Source organism: Cydia strobilella, chromosome 7 (genome assembly GCF_947568885.1).
Source record: "Cydia strobilella chromosome 7, ilCydStro3.1, whole genome shotgun sequence".
Classification (NCBI taxonomy): Eukaryota; Metazoa; Arthropoda; class Insecta; order Lepidoptera; family Tortricidae; genus Cydia; species Cydia strobilella.
This window is the reverse complement of record NC_086047.1, coordinates 2330826-2352862: the sequence shown is the minus strand read 5'-3', so window position 1 is coordinate 2352862 and position 22037 is coordinate 2330826. Positions and strand designations below refer to the sequence as shown.

At 39.4% G+C, this 22037-nt stretch overlaps 1 protein-coding gene and 1 long non-coding RNA gene across 2 annotated transcripts in view; both read left to right on the top strand.

Annotated features, from left to right (window-relative positions):
* Nucleotides 1-888: 888 nt before the first annotated feature.
* Nucleotides 889-22037, top strand: part of LOC134742924 (uncharacterized) — a 204070-nt gene continuing 182921 nt past the window's right edge. Inside the window, exon 1 of the long non-coding RNA XR_010127979.1 lies at nucleotides 889-942. This is a non-coding gene — a long non-coding RNA (uncharacterized LOC134742924). The remainder of the gene's footprint in view (nucleotides 943-22037) is intronic.
* LOC134742740 (uncharacterized) lies at nucleotides 10685-14109 on the top strand. The gene is made up of 2 exons (XM_063675928.1): nucleotides 10685-10743; nucleotides 10862-14109. Exon 2 carries the CDS (start codon nucleotides 10942-10944, stop codon nucleotides 14107-14109), a length of 3168 nt encoding a protein of 1055 aa, XP_063531998.1. The 5' UTR covers nucleotides 10685-10743; nucleotides 10862-10941.

The window sequence follows — 22037 nt, the reverse complement described above, 5'->3', positions numbered from 1 at the left end:
GGGGTTCCGTGGAAAAAACGGAACCCTTATAGGATCACTCGTGCGTCTGTCTGTCTGTCTGTCTGTCTGTCCGTCTGTCACAGCCTATTTTCTCCGAAACTACTGGATCAATTAAGTTGAAATTTGGTACACATATGTAAGTTAGTGACCCAAAAATGGATATGTAACGTAAACAAATTAATTTTAAACACGGGGGCCACTTTTGGGGGGTAAATGAGAAAATTAAAAAATAAAGTTTGTCAAACTATATCGTGTTACATATCAAATGAAAGAGCTCATTGTGAAAATCTGAATTTTTTTTTTATAATTTTAAGATAAACAGTTTAGAAGTTATTCAAGAAAATTTATCTCCGAAACTACTTAGTCAAAAATTTTGAAAAAAATACACAAAATAGATCTTTACCTATAGATCACCGGAAAACCTGTTAGCAATGTGCAGTCAAGCGTGAGTCGGACTCAATTACTTAGTTTTTGATCCGACCCCTACGGGTTTTTTAAAGACATTTCACATAAAAAATACATTGTCTAAATTGTGTAATGTACGAAACCCTTGGAACGCGAGTCCGGCTCGCACTTGGCCGGTTTTCTAACTGTTTTCTTATAATGTTACATATACGTTAATGTTATGTATACATCCGTAAACGGTCGCTACTGGGTCCAACAGACCCATACGCATTTCAGACGGCCGTCGCTCGTAAGTGTGACGTGCTGATGGACAGTTAGACGAATCGACGCGACAAACTTCCACTTGAAAGTACTAAGAACGGCATCATCGTGCAATACCTAACCAATAAGTTAGTTCATAATTTAGGGCACTGGTTCCAGCAGACCCATTAGCGACTGTCCAAGTTAAACGTCATTGCAAATACTATGTGGTTGTTTGTACGTAAGACTATGAGTAGGGTCTATTGTTATTTGGCAGCGGTGTTCTGTAAGGTGGAGGTACTTCCCCAGGGCTCTGCTCTAGATCTGAAATGACATCCGCTGTCCTGTGCCCTACCACACAAAGCAAGATGACATCCACAGTGCCCATACCTCTCTTTTGGTCGTAGTTTAAGGGTCCCGGGTCCAAAAGATATGTAACAATTAAATTGTGACAGATAATTTTGATCGCTAACTGTAGTATAGATAGATCTCAATTTGGAAAAATTTTCTAGGTGGTCAGATACTTTAGGTGCATTATTGATGCTGATACAGCGAACTCTCAGCGAGTCTACAGGCTGCGAAAGGGACCGTACCTTTCGCAGCGCGACACGTCATCTACAAAAATAGGTTTATTTTGAATTGGATGAAAAAGTGACCTTTTACGTGTGCGTCCGTGATTCATTATTCACCGGTCGCAACCCACTCCTCGAATAAATGTTCCGTCCGATATCAGAATAATTTAGAATTACCGTGGACGAATTGGTCCTCGTTTGATGTTGCATCGTGGCATGACTCGTGGCGTGGCATCGTTGACGACCGGTCTGGCCTATAGTGGGTAAGTGACCCTGCCTGTGATGCCGATGGTACTGGGTTCGAATCCCGGTAAGGGCATTTATTTGTGTGATGAGCACAGATATTTGTTCCTGAGTCTTGGGTGTTTTCTATGTATTTATGTATTTGTATATTATTAAGTACCCACAACACAAGCCTTCTTGAGCTTACTGTGGGACTTAGTCAATCTGTGTAAGAATGTCCTATAATATTTATTTATTTATTTATGACTGAATGGCAACTTTTGGGAAAATTCGCGGTTGCTGGCGTGTAAGACTTTCATGTTTAACTTGTACTTATCAAACAATTGCCTCAAACGCACTTAATAAAGCACGTCTAAAGTTACATTCCAATTGCCACAGCAGCAGAGTAAAGGTGTCGTTCGGTTGGCATTTGCATAACCGCTGCGGCCTTAACGCGCTGCTACTGTCAAAAATAAGGGACGGATTCCTTCGACTCGTGGCAGTATTGCGACGGCGAACGTCATTCATTCCATGAAGGAAATTGACAGTTACAGCGGCCGCATCCACGACGCAGCAGTAATGCCGCCACAGTAATGCAGCTGCAGTTACCACTCGAAACACACCTAAAAGGTAACATTAGGATATCAAATGCAACTATATTATAGGTAAATTCTTCACTATAAATTTCCTTGATAAGTTGAGTTGCTGTCGTTACTTACTGACTTGTTGAGCTTACTGTAGGACTTAGGCAATCCGTGTAAGAATGTCCTATAATATTTAATTATTATTATTTATATTTATTATAAAATCTACTATAGACAACCGGTTGTTCGCTAGTTGTAGAAATAAAAAACGACATCTACCGGGAAATTGAGTAAACTATTTTAATAAGGCGTTTTATAATAGAACTTAAACTATCGTGAGATATATTTCATATTTTATATTATCGTGAGACATGTCGCCAAAAGCGACTAAAAATAATAGTGAGTATAAACCGTACTGATCTAAATATTTTAAAGGCGTTTTATACACTATTTTTGTAATCCACATGCATTAAATCAGTGCGGTGGCAAAACTCATTACTGAAAACGAATTATCAGTACCTATCCATTAATAAATGTTCGAGTGCGTTAATAAAGTAGGATAAATGTTCATGGATCCCAAATAATTGCTGTGAGTTATTGTATTTCATGTCTGGAAGAACGATTTATATACGCAATAGCACAGCCGTTATTGAAATATATAATGTCCCAAAAGACAATGCCTACACTCAGTTACGTGTTAAATAAATTAAAACCTTACCATATAGAGTGAGGGTGCAGTTTCGGTTAATTGGGGTTAAATAACAAAAATAAAATAGGAATGAGTCATTTTTTTGCGTTGAAGTATGAATGCAAATGGTATTTTTATAGAGACCGCGGTAAGTAAACCATTATTGCAATAAGGTGTATAAATTGGTACTTAAACGGCTGTGACAGTCAGATACTCATACAGACGGACATGTCGGTTACGGAACCCTAAAAAGCATGCGTATATTTTGGTGAGGACCGTAAATCATAGATCAGTGACAAGACGCGCCGAAATCTTGATCGGGACGCGTCACGTGTTGGAATATTTTATTCATGACACCTCATCGTTCATACGTGCAATAACAGTTCTGTACCGATTGAGATCACTTGCACGCTAGATGGAGCGTATTATGAAAGTCGCAACTTCACTTGCATGATTATGTAAGTTGGATGACAATGCAACATTACGGTACCATCGAGCCAATCTGATGATGGACACAGGAGGTGACCATTGGAACTCTGTGATAAACCAACGCAATAATAATTGTGTTTCGGTTTGTATGAATTATCTCGATGAGTATTAGCAAAGAGAATATTTATGCGGAGTTAACATATATCTATAATAAGCGGGCATCACGCTCGTTTCTTCCCAGAACGTGCAGAATGTGGAATGGGTTGCCTCCTGAGGTATTTCCTTTGTGCTACGACATGGGATTCTTCAAGAAGCGGGTATTTAGGGTTCTCAAGGATCGGCAATGCTTAAGTGGCTCCTGTGATGTTGCTTATGTCCATGGGCGACGATGATTGCTTCCCATCAGGCGGCTCACACACACACATCACATAAAAAAAATATCTTTGGTATTAGTTGCCTGTTGCTGCAGCGATAAAAGCTTGAAACAAAAATGAAATTGGCAAAAACTTTTTACGTCTATGCTTCATACCGCGTAGTCTATGGGGATAAATCTACGATTGATGGTAAGGGCGTAAATCCAATTTGTTCTGGCATATATCATGGTCAGAGCGCTGGGATTTATTCACAATATCTCTGTTTTTGTATGAAACTAATGGGAGTAGTGTGAAACCTGGGCAAATGAAATCATATACCACCAACTTCTTCATGTCTATTATCACGCATACCTACACATTTTATAATAAAATACTTAACTCGTCCGGATTTTCCTGTAGACACCGCAATAATAACGCTGTACCCTTACAGGCGGAATACAATTTATCAGTACTTGAGACTTAAATAAGAAAAACGGGATATATAAGTACATTAAGTACTGTTTACCTGAGCCATTAGTTAGCTTTTATTGTATTCATAATTGTGGTATTTTCTATAAAAAGGGACCTTATTATCGATGGCGCTTACGCGATGCTCCGATATAAATACAATGCCGCGCGAAGCTGTGCGGCGTAAGCGCCATCGACAATAAAGTCCCTTTTCATATAAAATGCGCCAATTAATGTCATTACCGGGTCTAACGCGATTAAATGTTATTATTTTACCTTTAGACCCGGTAATGACATTAATCATGTGTACGAAAAAACGCGAGAGTCCACAGAAGTGAACTTTTTCTAAAATATGTTTGTCCCACCTAGATAAGTACTAAGTAGATACGTTAAAATTGTAAAGGTTGTCAATTGTCATAGCAGGGTCAGAAATTTGTCGACGGCAAACCAGACTGTAGTTCTCCGTTACGCATAAAATAGTTGTCACAGGAAATTTCCCTATAGTAAGTAAAAAATACACTATAATCAACGGTATGTGAAACTTTCGTAGATTTAAGGGTCCCCGGCAAGCTCGGTTCTCCATACAGACGTAGTTACGTTCTCATTTTAAAACGAGTGGCTATATAGGTTGCTCTGAAACTGTACTTACAATATGATAAGGTATATCTATGTCTGTAATTAGTTTATGTAGCTTCAGACACCATAGTAAAAAAAAATACAGCGAATTTAAATTTTTGATGCAAAACTTGTTTTTGCTCTATTTCGTTTGTTTTATAAACTGGAGCTTTATAAACTAATTACAGACCTAGATATACCTCATGTCATTGTATGTGCAAAGTTTCATTACAATCCAACACGTAGTTTTAAAAAGAGAGCGGAACTACGTTTGTATGGGAAAGTGATGCAATTCGGCCGAGCTTACCGGGGACTCTTGTAGCAATCATTAAATTAAGTTGAATTTGCTTTTGGTGAAGTCAAAAAGGAATACAACCTACTGATTAGTAGTATTCCTTTGACTTCGCCAATGTGAATCCAAAAACTCTTATTCAGTCAGCGGGAGCTTTTCTAGTTTTCTAAGTTCCTTTTAACTAGGTTTTACTGCGCACGAACAAGCATGCAAACTACTTCAATCCAATTTCGAGATTCGTTCTGAAAAACCCTTGATCCCGATAGATGGATCGTCGTAATTAGTACTGAATAGTTGTGTTTCGATTCCACATTCAAGTTGTTCGAGAGATCGGTGCAAATTATATTTCGTCAGCCATACATACATCATACATACAAGGTGTGTGCCATGTGAGGGCTGTGAGACAGGCAAACAATAATAAAAAATCCATGACAATTGTAGAAACAAATTGTAAAAACACAGAAATAGATTGATGTCAGTAATATCAATTTTTAGAAACAATGCATTGACATTTACTACGGCGCGGGCTGCATTCGACCCTGTACATGTTTGGTTATTTGATGGAGGGTGTGGGAGGCACACACCTTTGAATTTATTTCTCACATAATATGCAGGTTTAATCCTTCACACATAATACTTTAATCTTTATGCTTGGTGGCATAGAATATCATTATCTTAAATCTCAATAGCATATCACTAGTCTCAAGATGTGGTGAGTGGTAAAAAATTGTAATCAATATAACTGAAAGTTATGTTGTAAAAGACCGACTTCAAAAACCTGTATGCCCACATTTTGTGCTGCACCTTATATCTAAAGAGCTCCCTCGATTTCTACAGAATCCAATTAAATCCTGACTTGGGGGCCTAGACAAGATGATAATCGTTGTATCGGCAAACGCCAAACGAAAACTAAAAACTGGCCAAGTGCGAATCCGACTCGCGCACGAAGGGTTCCGTACCATTACGCAAAAAAATCACGTTTATTGTATGTGAGCCCCACTTAAATATTAATTTTATTCTGTTTTTAGTATTTGTTGTTATAGCGGCAACAGAAATACATCATCTGTGAAAATTTCAGCTGTCAGCTATCACGGTTCATGAGATACAACCTGGTGATAGATGGACAGACGGACGGACAGACGGACAGACAGACAGACAAACAGACAGACAGACAGCGGAGTCTTAGTAATAGGGTCCCGTTTTTACCCTTTGGGTACGGAATCCTAAAAAAAGAGAGATCCCAAAACAATTGGGAACTTCCTTCTTCGAAATTGGTCGGCTATAACTATAAAGATCCGCAGTCCAGTGGAGTATAATAGTATTTAACCAATATCAAGACAATAATTTAGCTCCATAACAAATGCTACTTCCCCAATGCGTTTAAGTGTCATGTTTATGGAGAATGCGGGTGACAAGGGTCTGTGTGTCAGGAATGTTGGAGTTTAACCAGCCCGACTTTTTTTATCTCAAGCGACTATAATACAAATATCTAGGAGCTTAGATCCTTAAATGTGGTATTTTCTATAAAAAGGGACCTTATTGTCGATGGCGCTTACGCCATTCTTAACGATGCTCCGATATAAATACAATGCCGCTGTGCGGCGTACAACGCTGTGCTCTGAATATGCTTTGGTTTTTAAAAGACCTGCTCATAACCCAAATAAATGCCCTTACCAGCATTCGAACCCGGGACCTGCTTCATATGCACGGTCACTATCGACTAGGCTAAGAGGACGTGTATATAATACCTAGATATAATATTAGTTGGAACTTATATAGTTACGCAATTATAAATTCAGTAGTTTCGGAATGCAAGAATCTACCAAAAAACATCCGTTTCAACTTTGGATTCAACCAACACCAATTTAGATTTAGATTTACTTAATTAAACAAAAATAGGCTGAAAATGTGGGCAGTGGCACAATGGTTTCTTGTGTATTTATTATGGAAATTTTGGACACGTTCACGACCACGACACTTAAAAGTTTTTTTGAATACACAATGTGTTATATAAAAGTATGGCTTCCAGCGAATTTAAGCTCACAATGTGTTATACAAAAGTATGGCTTCTAGCGCACGGACTGTTTTTAAAATACCTTTTATTTATCGCGGGTTTAAGTCCACCTACGACTCTTGAAGTCAAACAGCGTCTTCGAGAAAAATTATATAACAGTATTCCAAAGCTTTTCCAGTGAATTATATTTTAGTAAAAATATATAAAAAAATTGCTCTATGAACTGGAATGATATCATCAACATCATCATGTCAGCCGATAGACGTCCACTGCTGGACATAGGCCTCCCCCAAGGCTCGCCACTCCGACCGATCCTGTGCTGCTCGCATCCACCGAATTCCCGCGACCTTCACCAGGTCGTCGCTCCGTCTCGTTGGAGGCCTACCGGCATTTCGTCTTCCGATACGCGGACGCCACTCCAGAACCTTCCGGCCCCACCGGCCATGGAATGATATAATGTCAATGAATTCATACTACGTACGAGAATGTTCTGAGTTGATTTGATACACATTTTAAATGTTCTCGGGGCAGAGGTGTAGGGCCAGCGTAGATTTATTTGACGTTCATAAGCGCATTGTAATATGCCTACATGAATAATAAACTATCTTATCTTATCTTACTTTTGTCGTGTCCTCAAAAACGTAATAACGAAATCGAGATTTTGTATAATCATGACAACGTTTGCGAACTCCATAAATACTAGTAATTATATCAAATTTTTAAAAAATCGTAAGTATGTTTAAGTTTAATTCAACTAAAATGTAGCAAACATTAATGACAACAATTACTTATATTTTATAATGACATTATTTTTATTAACAATGTACCTATCTATAATATTAATTTATAGTTAATATATGACGTAAAAATTTTGTAATTTTTTGACCAATAAATGACCTAAATTTGACTCAAAAAAATTCAAAAATACCAGTTTAGCCGAGGAATCTATTAGTTTCCTCCGCAGGCCAAAGTATAACATAAGCATATTGCCCTATCAAACTTGAAGAACAAAGCCGACTAAGTCTTGTATTATGCAAACGAGCATCATGTAAGGCGTGGATTTATGAGGCAAGTTCTGCGATCGCGGCGCCCATGGGAGGACCCGCCTCACTATTGCTGCATATATTCTAGTTTGGGGTTAGACGAAGCACTTACGCGACTGGCCCGAGGCTGGCTTGACTGACAATAATTTATGATTTGGCGCGTGATTCGCCATATTGACGACAAATACATAGGGGTAAGTGTAACTTTTATACTCCACGGGTGATAAAACTAAATTGTTTTGATATATACCCGGTCGCTAGTTCCTGCACCGGTGGAGTCAAATAAGGCCAAAATGATTTCCATAACACAGCGAATGTGTTAAAAAGGCAACATACTTTTTGTCATACCAGTTTTGTTGCAACTTTAAAGAAAAAAAATAGTCTGCATTCTGTTTTGTAGTTAGGATTTAGGAACATAATTATATAATTTTAAAGTTGCCGAGGTAAATTGTTTACTCTTCACTTTATTTGTTTAAGAAATAGTTATTTGTTTTACAAGGAAGCAAAGTTATTGCTTAAACACTCGTGCTAATAAACTGAAATAAATGTCATATACGAAGGAAAAAATGACCAAAGCCTCCAGTGTCCAGAGCTGGAAACGACGACAGGGGGCGCCACAAGATTTCGGGAATTGTCATATACTTGGAAATTTCGACCCATGCCACCGTGACCGGATAGCCGAGCGGTTCAGGCACCTGTCCGGTAAACGGGGTACGCTGGTTCGTGTCCAGCTCTGGACACTGGAGGCTTTGGTAATTTTTTCCTTCGTATATGACATTTATTTCAGTTTATAGTTTAAATAGTAGTGTGTCTACTTGAAAAACCACAAATTAAAATATTTTAATAGAAAATAATTTAATTTGTTCTTAGACTCGTGCTAATATTGATACTCGAACAAGCGAAAGATTCCAAAATTGAACTAAGAGCATAGCGAGTGGTTCGAAAAATAGAATCTTGAGCGTTGCGTAAATTTCTGTGTTTCACCGCACCAACACAAGGTGTCGCGGAGATCGCGAAGTCTGTTATTGTGGTATGTATCCTATCTGTCACTTTTAGCGTACTTTTCACTGGTAACACTGGCGATCGAGGTCGGCCAGTGTTATAGGTGACGAGCAGAGCAAGATGGCGGGAGCGAGTGGAGACAAGTTGAGAAAGGTCGTCTGAATGCTGGTACGTAACACGTGGTGTCGTGAGTGCATTCAGGTACAGGAGACTCTTGGTAAGCGAAACATATCTATATTTTGTGATATATAGATATTGCAGTGACCTTGAATTAACGAGAGAGACTTGAGATATGCTTGAGATAGAGCTGAGTTAAAGAATTGTTATTCTTTGTGTGTAGCTCGAGTTTGAATGTAACAAGTGAGGTGGCTGGAGGTTATCGGTTTGAGTTACTGGAGGTTTCTTATGGAGGCTGATGGATGAGCTGTAGGGGTTGTTGTGGAGGCTCGTCGGGGACCACATGGTTCCCACCTCAGTACTCATCGCATGAGGTTGAGAAGAGTATACCTATGAAATGCGGGATGCACGATGAGTTCTCTTGTCGAGATTCAGTTGTGCCGTGCATCCACTGATACAAGCCACGGGACTTGGGGCCCTTCTAATCTCCCTGAGAGTGTTGAGGTTACATTCATAACAAGAGAATAAGAGATATGAGATTGAGAGTAGATGGAATTGTGCGCCCATCGAGTGTTGATTCCTGGTCAGTGCAATAGCTATTTTATACTGTGCTTTGTATTCGTAGAGATCCATGTAGCGAGGTTATCATTACATCCCCCTTGGAGTAAAACTCCGCTACATGTTTTGGTGGAGGTGCTTAAAAAATCTATCGGCTGCGGTTCACGTGTTTGGACTTTAGAATGAGAATAAGAGTTGTCGTACTTAATGTTGAATTATTTATTTATTCAACTCGACTTTTTTTCGGTTTGGGTATGCCCATGGTGGTGCGTACACATGGGATAGTTTTGACCCATTGTGGTGCGTACACATGGATAGTAATATTTCCCAGCCGCGAAGAGAATATGGATGTCTCGAGCTCAGTGCTGACTGATTGTAGAATTTTATTACACGGTGGACCGGCCGACAGACGATTCCTTGTTTTTTTTCCCTTCTTCTCGATAGATCAGCATTTTTTGCGCTGATTTTGTTATTTGTTGTAATACCGTGTCTAAAAGTAATTATAGTTGGTCAAACCAAATTGGCAGTAAATAAGAACAAAAAAGCTATACTCATCCTTTTCTTTTGGGTGCTAGTATTAGTGTGAGACAAAGATAGTATGATTCTCTCTGTCTATAATTGAAATGAGACAGTCCTTTGACAAACTATAATTACGCTTTTTACTCTGGCAACACTGAACTTAGTCTCTGATCACGTTCAGAAACACGCCACTGTTTACGTTCGATCAAAATTATTTGCAAATTTATTTATTAAATTTGTACTTGCGCACGTTTCCTCGTTAGCTTTATTACACCAACTTTATTTTTATTGTGTAAAAGACAAAAAGAAGTATTGAAACATTTACTTGTTGTATTATTTTCCCTACGGTCATTATTTACGTTACGGAATATTTATTGTGTTTGGAACGGAACCGTTTGGTATGACAGATCGAGCGGTCGCGTCGTGTAGAGGAGGTTTAAGTGAAGTCTAGAAACTCTAGAAGTTTCAAGTTAGTCTATGGTTTTACTTTTGCAAACTTACCCGTTTTTTCTTTCGCCGGTTGTGAAAAAACTTTTGTGTTAGAAATATACAATTGAATAGAAGTGCAATTACTTAATTAAAGAGTGCCAAAGTGTTGAAGTGGACTGCTAAATAAGCCGTTGTAAGTAATAGTTTTAAGGCGACTCCATTATGAAGTAATTTGGTAGTTACAATTTCATGTAAAACTAACAAACTTTTATGGTACTTAAACTACTTCAAGTGAACGCATTTCATTGCAGATTAGCATCAAGCAAAATGCAAGATTCACATAAGATTTAGAAGCATATGAAGTATATCGGTAGCTTGCATTGCGTACAAAATGGACTTTCTGCTTTCCACGTTACAATTGCGCCTAGAAAGGCTAACAGAAGCGTTAAAGGGAGCCACAGAGGCCCTTAACAGCATTGAGACTGGTGTAGCAAGGGACAGGATAATTGCTGTGAAAATTAATGTTAATAGTAGATTGTTATCACTCACAACAGATTTAAATAGATATTTGTCTGGCGCAACGAACATAAAAGAAGATTTCTGCAATGAATGTCGAGATATGCAAGTAAAAGCGGAGGACACGCTTACCGAATTAGAAATTGCGATAAAACTATACTGCCATGAGGGAGAAAACAATCATAGAACGCGTCTACCTAAATTAGAGTTAGGGAAATATAATGGTGACATTCTAAAATGGAACAGTTTTTGGGATAAATTCGCGGCTAATGTTGATAGTAAGGACATTGCCAACGTTGAGAAGCTTTCATACTTGCTAGCGTCATTGGAGGGACCAGCCCTTCAAGCAGTTGAGGGTCTGGAAACTACTAACATCAACTATCCGATTGCGGTAGACATTCTCAATAGCCGCTTTGGTAAACCTACAAAGGTCATCGATGCTCACAATGATGCTTTGCAAAATCTGGCTGTAGCGAAGGATTCACCTGAAGATTGTAGGCGCACTCTGAACATTATAGAGAAGCACCTGAGGGTATTAGAAGCTCTAGGGGAGAAAGTTGATGCTAGTTACCTTAGAGTTATTGTACTTAATAAATTTCCATCAAGAGTGGTATACCAAGTGTGGCTTATGTCAACCGATGATTCCTTTGATGCAGTCCGAAAGGCTTTGGATGCCGTAATAACAGCCATGGAGAGTTCAGTTGTTACAAACATGAAGAGTTCTGTGATTCCGGTAAAATCCAATGACACAACGGAGATGAGTACACCTACTTCAACAGCAACACTGCAAATTGGAGCTGTAAGGAAAAGGAAATGGCAACAAAAGAGAGAGGCAATTTCAGCTCAACCTAATAGGAAACGCCCTAAGAGAATGTGCATATTTTGCAATGAAGAACATTACAGCGAGGATTGTACCAAATTTAACACATATAAGGAGAGGATTGGCAAGCTGAAAGATAGGTGTTATGTGTGCTTCCAAATAGGACACCGTGCCTCTAAGTGCACAAGAAGGAGGAAATGTGTACATTGCTCTAGAATGCATAATAGAGCACTTTGCCGACAGAAGGTGCAGAAGGGTAAGGATGGTGATATGGTTCTTTCAAACATAACTTCAGTCAATGTACAGTTAAATAAGCCATCTAATTTCTTACAGACGGCAGTAACCCAAGTAAGGACAGCGGAGGGGAGAAGTCTGAGCGTTAGACTTTTACTTGATTCTGGAAGTCAACGAACTTATATTACAAACAGAATAGCAAAATTATTACGAATTAAACCTGATGGAGAAGATTGTTTGATGATTTATACATTTGGATCAGAAAAGCCTAGAGAAATGTTTTGCCCATATGCAACAATAACTGTAGTGAGTAAACGTAATGTTGAAAGACTGATTAGAGTGAATATAGTTCCATACATCACCGCAGAGGTACCCATGGCTAAGGTAGAGTCACCAATGATAGACATCTTGGCGGACGATGCTTCTACTGGCGCAGGCATCGATTTGTTGATTGGAAATGATTTATACTTCTCATTTATCAGGAAGAGTGTTGATTTGGGAAATGATACTTTCCTAGTTGATTCTGATTTTGGTTGGTTCCTCGCAGGAAGTGCTACTGACAACAAGGAAGGGGACACTCTATCAGTGGCCACATATTGCCAGTGCCATGAAATTAATCAAGACTATTTTACAGAACCAGATCTTCCTCTGCGTACCATAGATGTCAAATTTTTATGGTCACTTGAGAGCATCGGGATATGTGATTCTCCAAAAACTACATGTGAGGAAGAAGCCGTTCAGCACTTTAACGAGACTGTCAAATACAGTGAAGGAAGGTACCAGGTCAAGTGGCCGTGGATAGAGTATCCTCCAAAATTGCCTACTAATTTTGGACTTGCCTTTGGAAGATTAAAGGGTGTATTACGAAGATCAAATAAAGAAGTCATGACGGAGTATGAGAAAATTTTAAAGGAACAGCTTGAAGCTAACATAATAGAAGTCGTGGATCCTACCATTCCTGGTGACCATCCAGTTCACTATCTGCCCTTTCATATGGTTCAACAGAAGGGTAAAAAGGGTCGGCTAGTCTATGATGCTTCAGCTAAGCTTAAAAACGAGAAAAGCTTGAATGAGTGCTTATACAGAGGTCCGAACATGCTGGAAGACCTTACAGGATTGATACTGAAATTTAGAATTGGGAAAATTGCTATCACCGCCGATGTTGAAAAGGCTTTTCTTCAAGTTGGTCTACAAGAAGAGGACAGGGATGTAACCAGGTTTCTCTGGGTCAAAGATTTGAATAAGGAACTGACTGAAGACAATATCATGCAATATAGGTTCTGCAGAGTGCCTTTTGGAGTAATATCAAGCCCTTTCCTCTTAGCGGCAACAATTCGATATCACATTTCAAGGACTAACAAAAGTCTTCTTCCAGTGATAGCAGATAAATGTTATGTAGACAATTTAGTGACGTCAGTTCAATCAAGAGAAGAGGCTCTCAATTTGTATGCTCAAACAACAAACTCATTTAAAGAATTAGGAATGAACATACGAGACTGGATGTCTAATGACAAAGATTTTGTAGACAAAATTCCCAAGCAAAAGAGAGCTAAACAGGAAAGTGAAATGAAGATCCTCGGTTTGGTATGGAATTTGGAAAATGACACTCTACGGCTCAAAATGAATAACGAAACCTTTGAGAGCGAGATCACAGACAGAGGCATTACAAAGAAAGGAGTCTTGAGAGTGCTGGCACGTCTGTATGATCCATGCGGCTTTGTATCACCGCTCATGCTACCAGGAAAACTCTTGTTCCAGGAGATTTGCACTAGAAAGTTTAAATGGGATGAGATTCTGCCTGAAGACTTGTCGACATCATGGAGGAGCATAATTGAGAATTTAAAAGTTGTTAAGAATGTAGAACTGCCAAGACATGTCGCAAGTGGATCAAAGTCAGAATGCACGAAGTATGAACTACATTGCTTCACTGACGCATCTATGAATGCATATGCAGCAGTCGTTTATCTGCGAGTCATAACTGAAAAGTAAGTATCAACTTCTTTTCTCATGTCAAAATGTAGAGTAACACCAGCAGAAGACAAGAGTGATCTCAAAATTCCTAGACTTGAATTGCTAGGGTATCTGATAGGAAGTAGACTTCTGAGGTATGTTAAAAGCCACATAGACCTAAATATATGCAAGATATATTTGTGGACGGATAGTCAAGTTGTCATAGCTTGGATCAAATCAAGTAGACTACTTCCACCATTTGTATCGAGACGAGTCAATGAGATCAAGCAAATTAAGGACAGCTTAGGTGCAGAGTTGCGCTATGTCAACTCAAAAGAAAACCCTGCAGACATAGCTACCAGACCAGAATTGTGGCATCATAAACAGGATCTATGGCTCCATGGTCCAGATTTTCTTCTAAAAGAGCAAAGTGATTGGCCTAAGGAGCAGAGGAAAGAAGAAATGTGCTTGGCCGGGAGGGCTCTGGACACGGTGGATGGTCCAGAGATGACAATTAAAGGCTATGAAGACCAAGATAATGATCTTAACCTTTCTGAAATGGAGGCTATTCCTGCAGCCACTACACTTCATGAAAGTTTGGATTCTATGCAAAACCCCTCAGATGAAGAAAAGTGTGAAGAGACAGTGACTGAGATAAAGAAGTTGCAAGAAAAATTCTTTTCAGAAGAAGTTTCAGGAAAGGTGACTAGTTTGTCACGGAACTTAGGTATCTTTGTAGACGAAGATGGGATCTTAAGATGTAAAGGAAGATTCGCAAATGCTAATTTATCCTATGATAAGAGATATCCCATTCTGATTCCGAAGAAATCACCCTTCACAACCCAGATAATACTTAAGACGCATAGAGACAACTACCATGTTGGGGTCCCACACACGCTAAGTATATTACGCGAAAAGTATTGGATCCCTCATGGGCGAGCCCAAGTACAGAAAGCTCTGAAGAGATGTTCGCAGTGTGAGAAGTATTCTGGAGGTCCTTACAAACTGCCACCACCACCTGCACTACCCAGTGAAAGGGTTAATTATAGCTCTCCATTTACCTTTACTGGATTAGACTACCTGGGTCCAGTATTAGTGGAAACAAATACTGGCAGAGAAAAACGATGGATTTGTCTTATGACATGTCTATCAGTTCGTGCTGTACATTTGGAGTTGGTCAAGGCTTTGACGGCTGAGGAGTGCTTGCTAGCGATACGCCGGTTCGTGGCGGCTAGAGGATCACCTAAAGTATTGATATCTGACAATGCACTACAGTTCAAGCTAACAAGTGAAGTACTAATCCATTCATACTGCCAGGAGAAACACATCAAGTGGAAATTCATCACGCAGCTTGCACCCTGGCAAGGCGGCTTTTACGAAAGATTAGTTGCACTGGTAAAGCATTGTTTAAAGCGCACACTTGATAAGCATTTATTAACAGACGGTCAAATGCATACAGTAGTAAAGGAGATTGAGGCTGTATTGAACACAAGACCTTTGACTGTAGTGGGTTCTGACCCAGAGGGAGTGCTACGACCAGCTGATTTTCTGTCTCTAGGTCAGTGTCTAGAAATAAACCCAGAACTTGGTGAGGGCACCTCACAAGGCACCAATACTAAAGTCGACTTGGTTGAAGGCTGGAAGAGAGGTCAGAGGATTCTTAACGAGTATAAAGAGATGTTCACCAATCAGTACCTACCGAGTCTGCGGGAAAGATTCAGCCATTCTCATAAACAACAGCGAGTGATTTCAAAGAAGTCGCCTGAAGTCGGTGACATTGTACAAATTAAGAACGATTCCAAAAATAGAATCAATTGGAAGGTTGGTAGAATCTCAAGTTTAATCCGAAGCCGTGATGGTGAATGCCGAGCAGCCAAAGTGGTAGTTGGGAATACAGAGTTTACGAGATCCATAGCCCATCTGTATCCGTTAGAGTCTGAGACATACGGCCCAATAGACTATGCACAACTACCATTACAAGAAAACGAGATGGCAGAGACACCAAATGAGCACATGGAGATGGTTGAAACTATGGAACCCATAAGAGTATCAGAAACGATAGTGTCACCCGAGCCCGAGATGGAAATTGATGAGCTAACAATCCCTACTGAATCGGCAACCGAGAAAGAAGTTTCTGTGTTAGATTCTGAAAGTAGTCCTACGCAAACTGAGCAAGCTCCCGCTGCTGATACATACGAGGCAGAAATGAGAGAGCCAAGAGTTATGGAAGAACGGCCAGAGGAGGCGACAAGAGTAAGGCGGAACGCTGCCATTTGGGCTAGAGAACGAATAGCCGAATGGACGCGTCAGCTAATGACGCTACTTATGTAATTTTTTCGCCCTCGGGAGTGTCGCGGAGATCGCGAAGTCTGTTATTGTGGTATGTATCCTATCTGTCACTTTTAGCGTACTTTTCACTGGTAACACTGGCGATCGAGGTCGGCCAGTGTTATAGGTGACGAGCAGAGCAAGATGGCGGGAGCGAGTGGAGACAAGTTGAGAAAGGTCGTCTGAATGCTGGTACGTAACACGTGGTGTCGTGAGTGCATTCAGGTACAGGAGACTCTTGGTAAGCGAAACATATCTATATTTTGTGATATATAGATATTGCAGTGACCTTGAATTAACGAGAGAGACTTGAGATATGCTTGAGATAGAGCTGAGTTAAAGAATTGTTATTCTTTGTGTGTAGCTCGAGTTTGAATGTAACAAGTGAGGTGGCTGGAGGTTATCGGTTTGAGTTACTGGAGGTTTCTTATGGAGGCTGATGGATGAGCTGTAGGGGTTGTTGTGGAGGCTCGTCGGGGACCACATGGTTCCCACCTCAGTACTCATCGCATGAGGTTGAGAAGAGTATACCTATGAAATGCGGGATGCACGATGAGTTCTCTTGTCGAGATTCAGTTGTGCCGTGCATCCACTGATACAAGCCACGGGACTTGGGGCCCTTCTAATCTCCCTGAGAGTGTTGAGGTTACATTCATAACAAGAGAATAAGAGATATGAGATTGAGAGTAGATGGAATTGTGCGCCCATCGAGTGTTGATTCCTGGTCAGTGCAATAGCTATTTTATACTGTGCTTTGTATTCGTAGAGATCCATGTAGCGAGGTTATCATTACATCCCCCTTGGAGTAAAACTCCGCTACACAAGGAAAATACTAACTATAAAATATCAAACAAAATCAAAGATGCTTCTGTTAGAGTTTTGAATGATTCACGGTTAGTTTCACTAGACTTATATTGACCGGGATATAGACCGTGATAACCTTTTGTATTATTTGTGAGCTCCCGATATTTCGACGCAGTTACATGCATTATGTTCACGGGTGACTGAAGATAGCGGGTGGGTGTCAAAGTTGTGTAGACAGCGCTCTGTCTACCCTCATTCTTGCGCGTCGGCTGCGTTCACTTTCAACGTTACCAACGGTCGCATTCACACTTGTTGGTCCGGTCGCGTTCACACTCGTTGGTCTGTCCAAACACACTACACTCACGGTGTCACTACGCGTGTTTGATTCGGATATCACTGGTTTTTTACACAAACAAATCACAGGATTCCACACATTTGACAGTTTAAACCAAAATAATACAAAAGGTAATCACGGTCTATATCCCGGTCAATATAAGTCTATGCTTCTGTTAAACCAAAACCTGTTCAAACATCCATCTCATTCCAGATTTCGCAACGCAGCGGTAGATCATACTTAAGTTAATTTATATAAATTACACTTGGCACTTGTTAACGCGAGCGTGCGTCTTGAAAGGCTAAATGTTTCAAGTTTCGTATTTTAAGTAAGTGAGAACTCGTTTTGAGTCCGCTATTGAAATCATTTTGGTGTTAATATAACTTTTTTAATACAGTTGCTCAAAAAGTGGTACTTTTTGTGGCTGCGTAACGTGCGAGAAGCGCAATTTCTCGAACTAGTGCTTTTTACTTTTTAGTTCCAAACTATACTTTCGAAACGCAGTTAAAATGTAATTTAGCGCGGAGCAGGTACCAGGGCCTCATGAGTTATGAGGAGGTGTCGTTGACCAACCCGCGCCGGGCCCGCGGCGGCCGCGGCCGGGGCGCGCACGAGTATGAAGGTATCGCGGGCTGCGGCAGCTCAAGTATCGCGGGCTGTATAGGTACTTTTGGTTTTGGTTTGGTTTGGTGGTATGATTCTACTAATGATATATTAATTTATTATTTTTTCGCAATTGTATTAAAAAACGTCGTTTACAACACGTGTGAAATGTCTTTTCACACTAGTTGTAAAATGTACTATTCTTATTAATTATTGTAAAATGTGCTCACTTGAGTAACTGACATGACGCGTCTTGTTTGTTTAACAATACCTTTGAGCTACGCGTTCTCCAACTACGATTATAAAACTTGTTATAATAGTGCTGTGTGCTTTTGTTCACGCGATATTAAGTAATCGTCTATATCGACATTTTATCGATGTATTTGTATTTAATGCCGCAGTGTCTTAAGTCAAAAGTCTTTGACCAGTGTGTGTTGCCAGTGATGACATACGGATCTGAGACGTGGGCGCTAACGATGGGCCTCATAAGAAGGCTCAAGGTCTAAGGGTTTCTCTGCGTGATAGAGTCAGAAATGATGATATCCGCAGTAGAACTAGGGTCACCGACATAACTCGCAGAATTGCAAACCTTAAGTGGCAGTGGGCGGGGCACATTGCTCGCAGAACTGATGGCCGGTGGGGCCGAAAGGTTCTGGAGTGGCGTCCGCGTACCGGAAGACGAACTGCCGGTAGGCCTCCAACGAGATGGAGCGACGACCTGGTGAAGGTCGCGGGAATTCGGTGGTTGCAAGCGGCACAGGATAGGTTGGAGTGGCGAGCCTTGGGGGAGGCCTATGTCCAGCAGTGGACGTCTATCGGCTGACATGATGATGATGATGATGAAAGACAGAAACTTGAGTAGGGAAAACCGAGGTGAGTTAACACAAAGGTAAGTAAGTTGAAACAACTTTAATATTTCGGTATTTATAATCGTTTTGAGGCAAGGACTCGTATTGAGGGACCAGCGGACGGTGGGACGAAGCTAAACACCGTTGTTTCTAGCTCGATAACAGTTACAGATGTCTCAAAATTGAATTGCTGATTTAACCTACCCATATTTTAACTCACTTAAACACTTTTGTTTCGTTAAGAGTCCGCAACAAGCTCGGTTCTCCATACAAACGTAATTACGCTCGCATTTTAAAACGACTAGCTAGATTGCTCTGAAACTTTGTACTTACAATTAGATAAGGTATATCTATTCCTGTAATTTGTTTATAAGCTTCAGATACAATAGTTAAAAGAATACAGCGAATTAATTTTTTTCACACAAAACTTGTTTTTGCTCTATTTTGATTGTTTCATAAGCTGGAGCTATCAGGCATAGATATACCTCATGTCATTGTATATGCAAAGTTTCATTACAATTCAACACGTAGTTTTAAAATGAGAACGAAACTCCGTTAGTACGGGAAGGTGAAATTCGGCCGAGCTTGCTTAACTCTTAACAGCCCTTGACTGTTTAGTATTTCACCAACTGCAGTAACCCTCCTTACAATAATTTGAGAGACAATTTCTCTAAATGTATTCCGTACACCATTCGTTGGGCCAAGTCCTGTCTGTGCTCACTGCACGAACTTCGCCAACGTTTGCATGTAGCACTGTATTAGATAAAGTTATAAACTTTGATAGCTTCGGTTCGCTACGCAGTTGTACATATTATACCTTCCTTATTATAAGGGCGTAAGTCGCTTGTAAATTAAAACCTCTTAAGACCTTTTGAGAGTAGAAGCCAGTATTGTTCTGGAGTTGGAGGTTAGCGCGCCTGAAACGGCCTCAAAAATGAGTTCTGTAGTTTGGGACTAGATTGCGTTGAAGTTTAGAATAAAAGCGTTCATGTGGAGTACTTTGAAGTTTATGTAAATAGTTCGGGACACAACTACATGCTATTAGTTTAGTTTATTTCTTTCATAATGATAAATTACAGTATAAATTATTCTTACACTAATCTATATGAATTTATATTATAATCGTCAATTATTCGGCATGCAAACATATATTATTAAATGTTAACAATGAGAAATCAAAAACAATACAAATTATGAAAAACTAACAATTATTGGAAAATTACCGTCAAATTTAAACTAAATAAATAATGGAATACATGTCAAACAAAAAAGGTATAAAGGTATATTTTAGTAGGTAAATAAATATGTATGTACAGCTCTCAGTATTCAGTATATTTATTGCATCATGTTGTTATTTACAAAGTGCCAGGCATTACTGTTAAGGGCATAGCAACCTTATAACTATATCTTATATATTATCTAATAGTCTATAGTGATATAATAGTAGTATTTCTGATTTTCAGGTGTTACGATTCATTTATCTAACATTAAGATTTTATACTAGTGCATTTTGTTAGAATGCATTTTTTAGTGTATAGTGCATTTAAAATTTTATTTACCTATTATCATATATTAATTTACTTTTAATATAAAATATTAACAATAAAATTTACATTTACATTACATTTTCTGAAGCGGACTACTTTCCATAATTAGTTTTTAATGTAAACGTGGCTATTCAAAGAAAATGAAAAAAAAAACTGGTATTTTTTTTAAAAACTTTAATCATTCGCAAAAATTCGAACCGAGTAGGTATGATAATATTGATAACACAAACAAACTGAACGAATATGGTTGGAAAATGTTGGTGGTACCAACAAAAAGTATGAATCATTCTCTAACAGCTTAACTCTTTTTTCTCTCGCCACTTCCCGTTAGGTGCCACTTGCTTCGCTGATACTCTCTCTGCTGATATATAACAGCTAAACAAAAAGAGATATATTATGTTTCTATATAGAGAACAATACACAATACACGCAACAATATACCGTAACAGATACTCTTGATCGCGACTGGTGAGATTTTATCACTAGATGTAAAAGTATTCCAGGGTGGCAAATATTTTGGAGTGTTGTTTCACTTGTGGTCATATAAGCGCATAGCAATTTTGTTCTGATGTCGGCACTAATAGTTTTTTTTTTTTCAATGCAGTGAGGACAATAATAAGTTAAATTTGCTCTCCAAATTGTACTATAACGGGCGTTACACTGAGAAAAATAATTAACGCAGCAGAACTCGTTGAGGTATTCAGAAAATTACTTAACTTAAGTTATAAGGAAATGAATTTTTATCAATATCTTACGACTGATTTCGTTGTAACAAACCAACCTGTTGGCTGGTGTAACACGTAGTTCGCAAGTCTCCATTTTTGGATGAGTAGTAACAAAATATTTTGTTACTGTTATGCAATCATTTCTTTCACTGTATTGTCTCAAGCCTCTACTAGTAGACCGTTAACGTCACACCCGGCCGGCGTTGTTAGCAAACTTCCCAAGATAAATTGAATAGAAAGCAAGCTCGCGTGTGCGCCGCTTATCAATCATCCCAGATGATATGTGCTCGGCCGTGGCTCGGCCCATGGTGTAATTCAAACAATATTCAGGTGAAATTTCTTTTTTTTCTCTACACATTATTAGTCTGGAATAATAAGATACATTAAGAGTGGACTACCCCCTGTCCTGCTGACGGCGGGTGGTCTAGTGGTCAGGATGTTAGCCGCGTAAGCTGAAGACGCGGATTCGATTCCCGCCTCGGCCACCGATGGACTTGGTCACTTTTTCTTTAGTGTATTTTACGGTTAAAATAGCATCATTCAATTAGTGATTCGTGCCTTCGTGACACTTTATTCATTCGTTCAAAGCAAAGTCTAAGTAAATGTGGCGGACATGTGAGGTTTCTCACGGAATGTGCCAATATCAATTTTCTGGAAAGCATAATTTGCAAGAAAACGGAGTTTTGTATGGCTTCTTTAATTATCCATTGCCAAGCAAATGTTACGCTCCTATACATGTTTGGCCTGGGACTATAGGTAATATAACTTCTGGCAGTTA

Coding starts and splice junctions, on each gene's coding strand:
- LOC134742740 (XM_063675928.1), top strand. CDS start 10,942: ATGGACTTTCTGCTTTCCACGTTACAATTGCGCCTAGAAAGGCTAACA.